Below are 13,916 nucleotides of genomic sequence, written 5' to 3'. Positions count from 1 at the left end.
ATGACTGGGCCAGCTCGGGATCACTCGCCGAACTGGCTCGGTGAACGGCGACCAAATTGGCTCGGGATCAATCACCAAATCGGCTCGGGTTAGGACGTGATTAAACTGGTTCGGGTCATCTTGCTTCAGCTCGGAAATCGAGCTAATCGGTTCGGGTATGACTTAGCTAATCAGTTATAATACCCGAGCCCCATCCAGACGGGTACCCGAGCCGATTCGCCATCCATACTTCTGAGCCCGTTCGTAACATAGCCTTCCGAGCCAGTCTAAGCACCAAGACATCCGAGCCGTCAAACGGTTCGGTCACCGAAGAAAAATCATCAGTCACCCGAGGCAAAGACTTAGCAAATATTCGCCTTCAACGTACCATTTCCGAAATACTCGGAAATGATAAAAGAGAATCTAGAAGGATCGACTCAAATCAGGAAATCTTCCAAAAACTCCGAAGAATAAGGAAATTATCCTAATCCGCGGTATCCTAGCCGACTTCAAGATAAATGGAAATCTTCCGAGAATATCGCTGGAGAGGCGGCTTATCATCCCTATATAAAGAGATTCAAGGCTCTCACAGAAAGGGAAGCATATATCGCTCTAGAATTTACACTACGCAAAGCTCTCACAGCACAAACATCTTTTCTTTTACGATCAAACTCTTGTACGATCAAAACGATTCTTTTCATCAATAAGATCAAGAACACCATCTTTGGTTACAATTGTTTCTGTTGTTCTTTGAGAATTCACGCTTATCGTATCCCTAAATTAAAACCCTAGACAAATCTCGATTGTGTTAGTTTCGACTTCCACATCCTTCCAAGAGTGAGGTCTCGAGAGAGCAATGCAAGGCGCTAAGCACATTCAAGTCTTCTTATGTCCAATCATCCTTGTCTAGAGTCTCATCCAACGCTTTCACCTCCTCATAAGTAAACTCTATGTGTTTCGTGAGCTTCCTTCCACCGAGAACATTCGTAGTTGTTCTCTTCCACAAGAGATAGTTGTTTCCATTCAAAACAACTACAAACTTCAAATCCTTGAATACATCTTTTTTCTTTGGAACTGTGAGAGCCATTCTACTCTTCTAACCCAAAGATTTCTTAAGAAATATCCAACCTTTAGCTTTCTATGACTAATCGTAACACCCCACAAGAGTAAAAGACTGATTTTGAACCGTTTACAACCCACACACTACTCGAATCTTATACTAACTCCCTTAACTCGTCGGATCTTCAAGTATCAGGATAAAGTTCTGACCTTTAGATGAGAAACCAACCTAGATAGACTGAACCACCTTCGAGAAGCTTCAAAGGCGACCCAAATCTCTTCACCGGAAGTACACACCCAAGATTCTCGAAGAACTTAACCTCGTTGAAGCATAATCCGAGAGATAACCACACAAGAGTAGTAAAGCTTCAAGCTTTAGACTTTTAAATGAGACTGAATGTCTTTTGAGAGAAAACGAACCAGAAAGAAAGAGAAATCGAAATAGAAAGATTTAGAGAAGAAAGATTTAAGAATCAAGATCACGCTCTGATACCATGTAAAAATTTAAGTTGGAAATGTTGAGAAAACCATGATTGAAGATTGAGAGAAAGAGATAATGTATTGATGAGAAAAGTTTTTGTTACTTCAAAAACATTACAATGGTGGCTACAACCTTTATATATAAAGGAGATTAGGTTAAAATGACCTAAAGGAAACCACCGGGTCTCAGCCTAGCGGGTGTCTAGGACAGGCGGGTTTATACTTGTCCCTACCAGTTTGGATCTCTTTGCCTAGCCAGGCGGGTGTCTCAGTCCGGCGGTTTCTCAATATAAGTAACTTGTGTTAAATATCTAACTATTGATTTAGTTAGTATTAAATACCTTCTTGATTAACATAGTAGGCCCCGCTTCATAGCCAATAAGAGAGAAGCGTCTCTCCAAATAATCACAGAAGAGATCAAGAGAGATGGAGAGGAGTTTGCTTCAATGGAGATTATTGCCTCTTCTCGCTCTCATCGCTGCTCTTTTCTCCATATTCTTCGCTTCTCCTCGCTCTTTACAGGTTTTTAATTTGATTTCTCAAAGCCGCCGTCTCTGTAATCTAATTCGCCGGCGAATATGGCGGCTCTGTTTTACTGATTCTGTTGTTGGTTGTTGCAGGGGAATAATAGGTGTAGTCTTCTTCCTCACGATCATTACTGGATCTCAAGTAAACGCATAGTCACACCTGATGGTCTCATCTCTGGTTCTGGTACGTTTTTTTTTAATCAGAATCCATCCGTGGATTCATGTGATTGGGACTTAGACTTAGGTCACTTGTTCTCCAAGACACTGGTTTATTAGCTAACTGAAGTAAAGAAGACACTGATTTATTATTGAGTTCTAAATGGATGATCACATCTTTGGAAAATCTACTGTTTATTATTTTTTGTTGATCAGTGGAGGTAAAGGGAGGAATTATTGTGTCAGTGGTGAAGGAAGTTGATTGGCATAAGAGCCAAAGGAGTCGAGTGAAAGTGATTGACTATGGAGAAGCTGTCATCATGCCTGGTCTCATTGATGTGTATGTCATCTTTAAAACCATCATATGATTCTAGTTTCCCTGCTGCCGTATCGCCTAACATCTTGGAACTTTTCTAAAAGGCATGTTCATCTTGATGATCCTGGAAGAAGTGAATGGGAAGGGTTTTCTTCTGGAACTAAGGCTGCTGCTGCTGGTAATCAAATCTGTTTCTCTTATTGAGAGTGTTCTGTTTTGTCTCTTCGCTTACTTGATTTATTCAGCTTCTTGAGATTGTCTTTGTCTGGCAGGGGGGATCACCACATTGGTTGACATGCCCTTAAACAGTTACCCTTCAACTGTATCTCCTGAAACTTTGAAACTCAAGGTAAAGCGATTCACTTTAGTTTCCCCCAGTTTTCTTGTTTGTCTAAAATGGAGCAATGTGTGCGTTTTTGTAGATTGAAGCTGCGGAAAACAGAATACATGTTGATGTTGGTAAACACTCTTTGTTATCAAACCTTACCACGTATGTTGAGTAAATGCAAAACATGCGTTGACTAAATCTTTGTTTCCATTTTTCTCTAGGTTTTTGGGGAGGTCTGGTGCCTGATAATGCACTCAACGCAAGCGCTCTTGAGTCTCTCTTAGATGCTGGAGTTCTTGGTCTCAAGGTAGATATCATGCGTCCTACGTAGCTGTGGCTGTCTTTTCAGGTTTTAAGACTCTTTTCTGTCTACGTCTAACATGACTTCTCTTAATCTTTGAACAGTCCTTTATGTGTCCTTCAGGAATCAACGATTTTCCAATGACAAACATAACTCATATAAAGGTTTTGATTCTTATGTCCTTTTCTAATGATACAAGAATTATTACAAAATCGCTGATTAGCTCTTTTCTCCTACTACATATTGTTTGTGTCTGCAGGAAGGACTATCTGTATTAGCTAAATATAGACGACCATTGCTTGTACACGCAGAGGTTGAAAAAGACTTAGAGATTGAAGATGGCAATGACAATGATCCTCGTTCTTATCTTACTTATTTAAAAACCAGGCCAACTTCATGGTGAGACACATTTTTCTTTTTTGCCCTATATAAGTTCCTATGGGATGATCATTTTACCTGAAAAGAATCTTTCAATTAGGGAGGAGGGAGCAATCCGAAACTTATTATCGGTTACTGAAAACACAAGGATTGGTGGTTCTGCAGAAGGAGCTCATGTTCATATTGTACATTTATCTGATGCCAGTTCTTCCTTGGATTTGATAAAGGTATTCAAGATTTCTAGCCTTGAGTTTTGGGTGTACCTCATTGCTAAAGCCGTGATGTTATTTTGTCTGATTAAAGGAAGCCAAAGGCAAAGGAGACAGTGTTACTGTTGAAACATGCCCGCATTACCTAGCTTTCTCAGCCGAAGAGATTCCAAAAGGTGATACTCGTTTCAAATGCTCCCCACCTATACGTGATGCAACAAATAGAGAAAAGTTGTGGGAAGCTATGATGGTATATATACTTCTTTTTTTGGCAATCTTTGTTGTTATACCTTACGCGTTGATTCTGAAGTTTTTGATTTGATTAGGAAGGAGACATTGATATGCTGAGCTCTGATCATTCACCTACAAAGCCTGAACTCAAACTTCTGAGTGATGGTAACTTCTTGAAAGCATGGGGTGGGATATCATCTTTACAGGTTCGTTGCAAAGTCTTAAAAATGTCTGACTCTCAATGTAATGTGTAGAAACTGTTAGAGCACTAGAAACTCATGGAATTGTGTCTTTGGAGCCAATTGCAGTTTGTTCTTCCAATCACATGGTCTTATGGAAAAAAGTATGGAGTGACGCTCGAGCAGGTAGCTTCTTGGTGGAGTGATAGGCCTTCTAAACTCGCTGGACTACACTCTAAGGTGCGTCATTCTTAAATACACAGCTTCAATATTCTCCATTTATCGCAGCTTATAAGTATGATTTAATTATAGGGAGCAATTACGGTTGGAAAACACGCAGATCTTGTTGTGTGGGAACCTGAAGCCGAATTTGATCTCGATGAAGATCATCCAATTCACTTCAAACACCCTGTATGTACACAGTTGTTACCAGAAAGATATCAATTTAGAGCTAATGGTTAAAAACTCGAAAAACCCGAATGTCTAATCTTTATGTTATGTTTGCTTCTTGTGGTGACAATAGAGTATCTCAGCTTATTTGGGAAGAAGATTATCAGGCAAAGTGGTTTCGACGTTTGTGAGAGGGAACTTGGTTTTTGGAGAAGGCAAGCATGCTTCTGATGCTTGCGGATCTCTACAACTTGCGACTTGAAACTAAAAAGGGATTTAAAAGATCTTAATCCGCACCATTGTAACAAATGTAAATAGGCGATTAAAGAGTTGTTCTCATGTTGCTAGATGGTTGATGCTGTAAAATTAAGTAATGAGTGAGTCATTTTGCAAATTGCAAGTTTAAGACTCTCTAAAGCTTCTTGTTGGCTTGAATGTAAGTGGACTCAACATATTTGTTGTAATGGTTTGATCAAGTATAATGTAAATAACCGGTTCACGTTTGATCAAGTATAATGTAAATAACCGGTTCACGTTTGATCAATCCTATATGATTGGGCCGGGTCTGGTAATGATCTTGGATCTTGTCCCGATAAAAGACGCAGTGTGCCACCATGTCTCTGTCCAGACGATGGCTCTCTGTTTGGACGATGAAACTGAGACTGGAGTACAAAGACATCAAAGAGGAGGAGGATAGCGATAGTGATACTAATAGTGATGATGATGATGATGATGATGATGATGATGATGTAGACAATGAGCATGAGCACAAGGATGATGATGATGAGTAGGAGGAGAAGAAAGTTGAGGATGAAAGCAAAAAGAGCGTTTGGTGGTTTCTTGAAAAATCATTGCAACTCCACAGAGCACCCGTGATTGACCGCTTGTGTATTGAACTCGGTCCAAGTTCTCCTACTGATGTTGATGTCGGGAAGTGGGTTGCAAACGCGGTTGATCGCTGTGTGCTTGAGATGAAATTAAAGCTCTTCTAGCCCGCAGATCCAACCAGCTTGCCCAAGAGCCTTTACTCCTGCAAATATCTCAGGGCACTTAATCTCTCCCACAAGATTCTTGTGGGTGTTCCTTCTTCCGCTTCCCTCCCATCTCTCATAACGCTGGGGCTTTACTATGTGGTCTATAAAGACGATGATTCTCTGGTTAGGTTATTATCGTGCTGTCCTGCTCTCGAGGAACTGTTTGTAAAACGAAACAAGAAGGATGACAATGTGACCAAGTTTAGTGTGGAATTTCCTAGCTTATTGCAGTTTACGTATGAAAATCATAGAAGCGGCGAAAAGGAGATACTGGTAGGTGCTTGGTCGTCGTAGATCTAGAATTGAAAATTAAGATCAAGAATTAAAAGAACACTCCTTTTATTAACTTTAGAAATAACTCAAACTAAAGCTCTCCTTAATCTCTCTCTCAATTCTTAAGGTTTACCACAAGCTTTGGCAACTCTTATATAGAAAATCTCAAGACATAATCCTAAACAAACTATGACTTGTTTTAGATAACTCCTAAAACTAATATCTATGGATAACTCCCAAAGATATGACATTATCTCTTAATTAAAACAAATTACTTATCGCACAAGTAACTTCTTCTTCAAGCTTACACCAACATTCTCCCCTTTAAGCTTGAAGTCTTCCATTGACACAACATGAACTCCAATGAGATCTCTCATTTCTTTATACTTAGTTCTTCCAAGTGCCTTGGTTAAAATATCTGCCCTTTGTTCTTCACCAGGAACATGATCCACCTCAATCTGACCATTCTCTACACATTCACGTATAAAGTGATACTTTCGATGAATATGCTTGCTTCTTCCATGAAATACCGGGTTCTTCGTGAGTGCAATAGCTGACTTGTTATCAACCCGTATAGTTACTTTGTCACATTCTACTCCAATGACTTCCGCAAGTAGTTCTTGTAACCATATAGCTTGCTTCGCCGCCTCCGTAGCTGCCATGAACTCGGCTTCGCAAGATGAAAGAGCTACCACTTGTTGCTTCTGAGAACACCATGTAATAGGACATTCATTGAGATAAAAGACGTGACCAGCAGTGCTCTTTCCATCATCAAGATCTACATTGTGGCTGCTATCGCTATAGCCTACTAAACCCGACTTGATTCCTTGCTTGAAATGTAGACCATGAGTTGTGGTTCCTTGAATATATTTCAAAATCTGTCTCAATGCCGTTCCATGTGATTCTCTTGGTTCTTGCAAGTACCTACTCAAGATCCCAACACAAAAAGAAAGATCGGGTCGCGTATGAAGTAGGTACCTAAGACACCCGATATTTCTTCTATAATCCTGCTCATTGACTCGCTTCTCTTCTAGTGCCTTAGAAAGTTCAAGGCCCGACGTCATTGGTGTATGAACCGCATTACACTCACTCATCCCAGCCTCTTCAAGAATCTTCTTAGCATATCTTTCTTGCCTTAACACGATCCCATCTTCTCCTTGAAACACTTCAATCCCGAGGTAGTAGGTGAGTTTTCCCAAGTCGCTCATCTCAAACTTTCCCGCCATTCCTTTCTTGAAATCAAGTATCAAATCCAAGCTTGAACCCGTGACTAGTAAGTCATCAACATACACAGCTACTATGAGAAGGTTCTCCCTTTCTTTCTTTCTGTAAAGTGAAGGCTCCTTAGAACATTTTTCAAAACTCAACTCTCTGAGGATTTCGTTTAGCTTGGTGTTCCATGCCCGCGGTGCTTGTCTTAGTCCATAGAGAGCCTTGTGTAGCTTGTAAACTTTTCTTTCACTTCCTTTAGTCACAAATCCCTCAGGTTGACTTACATAAACATCTTCCTTCAATTCTCCATGGAGGAACGCAGTTTTGACATCTAGGTGGTGCACTTCCCATCCCTTTGAGGCTGCTAAGGCTATAATAAAACGTATTGTCTCAATTCTTGCTACCGGAGCAAATACCTCATCGAAATCAATCCCATGCCTTTGCACGTATCCTTTTGCCACCAGCCTTGCTTTGTGCTTGTTTATGCTTCCGTTGGAGTTACGTTTTAGTTTAAAAACCCACTTCAAGCCAATTGGTTTACTACCAATGGGAAGGTCAACGAGACTCCATGTTTTGTTCTTTTCTATTGACATGATTTCTTCTTCACATGCATTCCTCCATTCATGTGATTTGTTTGCTTCTCTGAAGTCACTTGGTTCCTCATTGATCATGAGCAAAAGATGTTCTCCTTCGTTCTCTGCTAGTAACACGTAGTCATTCAGGTAGGTTGGCTTTGAGATTTGTCTTCCAGACCTTCTTAACAATGGTGGTGCTTGCGGCTGTTCTGGTTCAACATTCTGTTCTGGTTCGACATTATCAGCTTCGGATTCATCAGCAACTTCTTCTTCTCTATCCGATTCATTCTCATATTCTCTGTTTTCCTCTGTTTCTTGAACAACTTCATTATCATCAATCCCATGATTTCCAAATTCTCCAAAGATAAGTGTAAAGGTTCCTGTTTCTTGGCTAGATATTTCTGAGTTATTCCACTTCCAGCTTTTATTTTCGTCAAAGACTACGTCTCTGCTTACAATGATTTTTCTAGTGGTTGGATCAAGGAGGCGGTAAGCCTTTGAGCCAGGTTCTGTCCCAAGGTGTACAAGGATTCTTGATCGGTCATCAAGCTTTCTTAAATGCGGTCCATCAATTTTGGCATAGCTGATACACCCGAAAACTCTCAAATGTTCTACGTTTGGCTTCTTGTTCTTAAAAACTTCATATGGAGTTTGGTAAGCTAGAGCTCTTGTTCCTACTCTGTTTATTAGGTAAGTTGAATGTCTCACCGCTTCTCCCCATAGATAGTTAGGTAGGCTCATATGCTTCAATATACTTCTTGTCATCTCTAGCAAGGTCCTGTTTCTTCTTTCAACCACTCCATTTTGTTGAGGGCTATATGGTGCGGTTAAATGTCTTGTGATACCTTCTTTTTCACAAAATTCTTGAAACTCATGAGACATAAACTCGCCTCCTCTGTCTGTTCTAAGTATCTTTATTCTGGCACCACTTTCTTGCTCAACCAATTTCTTGAAACTTTTAAATTTCTCAAATGCCTCACCTTTTTCTCTTAACAAAATAGACCACATGTAGCGTGAGTGATCATCGATCAAGACGAACACATACCTCTTTCTAGCAGCCGTTGATGGTGATATTGGTCCGCAGAGATCACCATGTAATAACTCGAGAATACTAGATGCACGATACAGTGTTGCTTTAGGGAACATCTTCCTTGTTTGCTTTCCAAGTAAGCAGGATGGGCATGTTTCTTTTCCTTTTGGAGCAGCCGGTATTCCTTTAACCATCTCTTTTGCCACCATTGTTTTAAGAGTCTCAAGATTGATGTGTCCAAGTCGGGCATGCCATTTAGCTGAGTCATCTGATGTTATAAGTTGTAGACAGTTTGTTTCTTCTACTTCCAGATTCACCTTATACAGTCTGTTCCTTGATCTTGTTGCTCTTACTAACAAGTTTCCATCTCTGTCATGCAGAATTAGGTAATCTTCTTTCATTCTTACCTCACACCCTGATTCAGTGGCTTGTCCTAAACTTATGATGTTGCTCTTGAGATCTGGTATGTAGTAAACATCATCTAGAATTTTTCTTTCTCCGGTTTTACTTAAGAAAAGTATTGAGCCCTTTCCTTTTATGTTAATACACGAGTCATCTCCAAACCTTACTTTCCCTGTGACCATCTCATTCATCTTGTAGAACCAAGCTCGGTGTCCCGTCATGTGATTACTAGCCCCATTGTCAAGATACCAAGTTTTTTCAGAACATGTCTCAAATTCTTTTGGCATTACATTGTTTTCATTCAAGAAAACTACCTCATGCATCATAAGGGACTCTGCTTCATGAGTACTATCTTCCTCCTTTTCTTGTGTCTCCTGAAGCTTAATCAACTTTAAGAGTCTATCAGGACAATTGGAAGCATAATGTCCTGTTTTGTCACATCGGTAACAAGTCACTTTGGGCTTGTCTCTTTGAGCAAATTCCTTTTGTTGATAGCCATACTCTCTGGATTGGTAACCAAATCTTCCTCTGCCTCTTCCAAAACGTCCTCGACCTCTTCCTCTTCCTCCTTCTTGTGAGTCTGAGCTTGCATACATGAGCTTACTTTGATCTTCCTGCGGATCTTCTTCCTCGTCACAAACTCTATCTTCGTATGTTTTAAGTCTTCCCACAATGTCTTCAAAAGTTGTTGTCTTGAGATCAAGAACTTGTTCTAGGGCTGCTATTATGTGAATATATTTCTTCCTAGGCAAGCTCTTGAGAAACTTCTTAACAACTTTTGTTTCTTCAATTTTTTCACCTAAGGAGGCTGCTTTTGTAGAGATCTCTGACATTCTTCCAGCAAAGTCATCGATGGTGTCGCTTTCCTTCATCTTCAGCCTGTCAAACTCATTCATAAGTGTCTGCAGTCTCGCTTCCTTTACACGGTCAGCACCGAGATTTCTTGATTTGATAGCATCCCAGACACCTTTTGCAGTTTCATGTTCGCCAACTTGTAAGACCATCGATTCTGGTACGGATTGGAATAATAGAGCACGGGCTATATCATTCTTCTCTATATCATTAGAACCAGGATCGATTGTTTCCCACGTCTTATGCGCACGGAGGGTTGCCTTCATCCTCATGGTCCAAACTGTGTAGTTTGAATTTGTTAGCATCGGACATTGTATAGTTGATGGTACTCCCTCCTTTGGTTTGTTACCCGTCGTGGCCAATTCACTCATATCTCGGATGATCTTCGTTCTTAATCACGTTTGAGAAACAAAGCTATAAGCTCTGATACCAAATCTAGAATTGAAAATTAAGATCAAGAATTAAAAGAACACTCCTTTTATTAACTTTAGAAATAACTCAAACTAAAGCTCTCCTTAATCTCTCTCTCAATTCTTAAGGTTTACCACAAGCTTTGGCAACTCTTATATAGAAAATCTCAAGACATAATCCTAAACAAACTATGACTTGTTTTAGATAACTCCTAAAACTAATATCTATGGATAACTCCCAAAGATATGACATTATCTCTTAATTAAAACAAATTACTTATCGCACAAGTAACTTCTTCTTCAAGCTTACACCAACAGTAGATACTCTTGCATTAACTTACTTTAAAACCCATGATACTATGGGAGGCTCTTGGTCCATCGAGATGCCTTGTCTTGATTCTGCGTTGATCTACACTAATTCTTGCCCTGATGACAAGTTCCTAAGATCTCTTTCATCGGTCCCGTATCTTTGGCTGTATGTAACTGATGAAACGGTAGCTCTCTCTCTCTGTGTCTCTTTGCTTGTGAGTTGTGATCTCATTTCATGTTGCACTCTACTCATGTGTTCATCTTCGCAGGTTGTGTGGTGTAGCACCATCAAATTTTATCGGCTTACAGAGTGTAGGATATTTCCAGAAGAAAATTCGGATAGGATGAAACCGATTATACTTTTGCTGCGAACTGCTCCGAAACTAAAACATCTTATTGTTGATGTAGAGATTGATGAGAAACAGAGATGGGAAGAATTGTATATTGATTCTCATAATTATAAAGGCTATGATACATATGTTTATATAGAGAGGAGAATGCTAAAACTAATTAACCTAATATACATAAATGAGAAAATTATATTATTCTAGATCGTTCTATAGTTGATTATGTACGTATTCTCCTTCCTCCAACATTTATTGGGATTAAAAAAAACCGTTGTGTTTGATATATATATTCAATGTCGTGATCGTTGCTTCCCAGATATGCACATGTCAACCCGAGGATCTGCCCCTTTGGTTGAACCAACCGAGCTCTGTTCCCGGATGCTTGTCGTCGCAGCTCGAGACTTTTGAGTGGATGGAATATGGAGGAAGAGAAGAAGAGGAGCAATTCTTGACATACGTCCTAGCCAATTCCAACTGTTTAAATCTCCCTGAGATCCACCTTCAATCCTGAAGAGCAACAGAGGATGATAAAGGCGGTGAAAGACATTCCTAGGGTTTCAACAGAAGCCCAGCTTATGTTCAAAACCTAAACATAATTCTGTATTGGAATAACTTCCATATTTATGTTTCACAAAATGATGGAAATGCAAAGATTAGAAACATAAACATAATAACTAAAAGAGCTAGAGGAGTTTGAATATCACTTGTCGATGTATTCCTCAATCTTATCTTGTCTTGCACGTAAACTCTGAACACTCTTTGATTGATGCTGCTAGCTTTGAAATTGTAATTTCATGGAAATCGATGGCATGATATTGACCAGATCTTGACAAAAATATTTTCATCATGAGTGAATTACTTCAATGGATTACAGGTTGTTGAAGCAGATATTGACAAGAACATTTTCATCATGAGTGAGTTTTTTTTTTGATAAGACATGAGTGAGTTTTTCGAGCTGCTTGCAACTCCAAATACTTCCTTTTAACATGCTATAAGCGACCGTGGTGGCGTGGTATGACAAAGAATTGAATAAATGCTTTTATTCCACTTTAACCTGACTAGGCTAGGCTCAACTCTTGTGACAATCAAATGTTCAGCTAAATGAATCTATGAAAATATATAATCCAGACCAATGTCCCAGTTCTCACCGTAATTATAAGAATATCTAAAGACATGTAAATTACCGACAAGAATTTTGAGCTGAGTTGTTATTGACTTGAGACTTTATTGGAGGTATCTTGGGAAGCAAGATGTGTATCTTGCGGATTAACTATTGTGGACCGTCAAAGTCCGTTTATGAAGTTAACATCCAAGGCGGAGAAAATTCTAGATATCCTATTGTGATTATGATTAAGAAATTTAAAATATTTATTTATTCATGTTTATCTATTTCCTAAGCAATTAGGTTAAACTTAAATTAGTCTATATATATTGTATCAACTCTCTTGAGATGAACACATAATAAAAGAGAGTTGATACAATATATTTAAAGACTAATTTAGGTTTAACCTAATTACAATTGTAATTTCATGGATGTCAAACCCACAATTATTTTAAGTATTTTTATTATTTATTTATTTAATTCTACTTTCTTTTTTTTTGCCAAACACTTTTAATTTCATATTCTACTTAATTAAATTTACCAAATTAAAGATATTGAATTTTCAAATAAGAAAGCATCTATATAAAGATTTAATTTATATTAAATGCATCGTATTTTTTAATTAGAAGATTAAACAATATAAACAAATATTATATGCATTGCAACACCAAACAATTCTTTTACATATTATAAAACTTTAAATTGAAACCGCAAATTTATATGCCTAAACTTATGAATGACATAAATGCAACTTTATTTGTATAATATAAATTATAAAACCATTTGAAATTTAATTCGGAAGTTTATTTGTAGACTAAAAGGTTTATTGCATGATATTTATATAGCATTATTTTGAATTTAAAATTTGCTCTTGGCTTATCGAGATTAAATTACACAAATTTTGAATTTGTTTTTAAATCGTTCTATTTTTCAAAAAATAATCGTTTTAATTTTTCATAACAAACACCAATTCTATTCTTAGATTTTGCAACTAAAATAAATTATCGTTGAAAAAGGTTAATATAACATACATATAGTTTTTAGCTAGGAAAATAAATAAATATATATCTATATATATATATATATGCCTTAATTAATATATATATATATATACATAACTTATTTATAAGTATATTCGTAAAGAATTACATTTACTATATATTTGTGAGGAAATATATTTATCTAATTTTTAAAAAATAAAAAACTATTAAGTCATTGATCAATAATCAGACTAATTCGATCTGGAGACCTAGAAGATAGTCCGATTTGATTTCCGAATTGTGTTTACGACATATTATAAAAATAAAGATATAAAGCAAAGATATAGAGTTTTCTGTAAACTCACCAAAGATAAAGCATTAAATCTTTGGCCAATAATTGGTTAAAGGAGAAAAGAAGAGATATTTACGTTAATCATGCTTATGATCAAGCATATACTGATGAAAAAATGTTATGTATAAATTTTGTACAAACATAATAGATGATCGTTGTGGTGCAGTCAATTTTTGAGGTTGTCGGATTTGGTTTTATATTATCCAAAAAATATTCAACAAAAGCATAAAGAAAAAAAAATGGAAGTAAAAACAATAATCTAACATAGAAAACATAAACGTAAAAACAAACATATATAATAAGAGAGAAGGAAGAGAAGCGGAAGATGAAGATTCTTAAGGGTTCGGGTTGAGTCGAACCATATCAAAATGTAATCAAGTTGACTTGATATCGCCTTCTAAACTATCCGAAAGGTTATAAAATACCATATCCAACTAACCGAATCCGAAGATAACCGAACCGAACCGACTGGTTAAACGATGCCCGGCCTAGCATTTCTCTTCCC

General features: G+C 37.8%; 1 protein-coding gene across 1 annotated transcript; it reads left to right on the top strand.

Annotated features, from left to right (window-relative positions):
• The first annotated feature begins 1,867 nt into the window (after positions 1-1,867).
• LOC9310891 (allantoinase) lies at positions 1,868-5,043 on the top strand. Its single transcript, XM_021020737.1, has 15 exons — positions 1,868-2,040; positions 2,139-2,229; positions 2,418-2,541; positions 2,622-2,695; positions 2,790-2,866; positions 2,940-2,976; positions 3,067-3,152; positions 3,251-3,310; positions 3,406-3,545; positions 3,625-3,751; positions 3,828-3,983; positions 4,060-4,170; positions 4,273-4,383; positions 4,456-4,554; positions 4,667-5,043. Exons 1-15 carry the CDS (start codon positions 1,945-1,947, stop codon positions 4,793-4,795), a joined length of 1,518 nt encoding a protein of 505 aa, XP_020876396.1. The 5' UTR covers positions 1,868-1,944; the 3' UTR covers positions 4,796-5,043.
• The last annotated feature ends 8,873 nt before the right edge of the window (positions 5,044-13,916 follow it).

Source organism: Arabidopsis lyrata (genome assembly GCF_000004255.2).
Source record: "Arabidopsis lyrata subsp. lyrata unplaced genomic scaffold ARALYscaffold_6, whole genome shotgun sequence".
Classification (NCBI taxonomy): domain Eukaryota; kingdom Viridiplantae; phylum Streptophyta; class Magnoliopsida; order Brassicales; family Brassicaceae; genus Arabidopsis; species Arabidopsis lyrata.
This window is presented reverse-complemented; position numbering and strand designations above follow the sequence as displayed.

Bases quoted from the DNA above. Each gene is read 5' to 3' on its own strand.
- LOC9310891 (XM_021020737.1), top strand. From the start codon at position 1,945: ATGGAGAGGAGTTTGCTTCAATGGAGATTATTGCCTCTTCTCGCTCTC. The intron at 2,041-2,138 runs GTTTTTAATTTG...TGGTTGTTGCAG, and splicing joins CTTCTCCTCGCTCTTTACAG to GGGAATAATAGGTGTAGTCT. The intron at 3,546-3,624 runs GTGAGACACATT...TCTTTCAATTAG, and splicing joins AAAACCAGGCCAACTTCATG to GGAGGAGGGAGCAATCCGAA.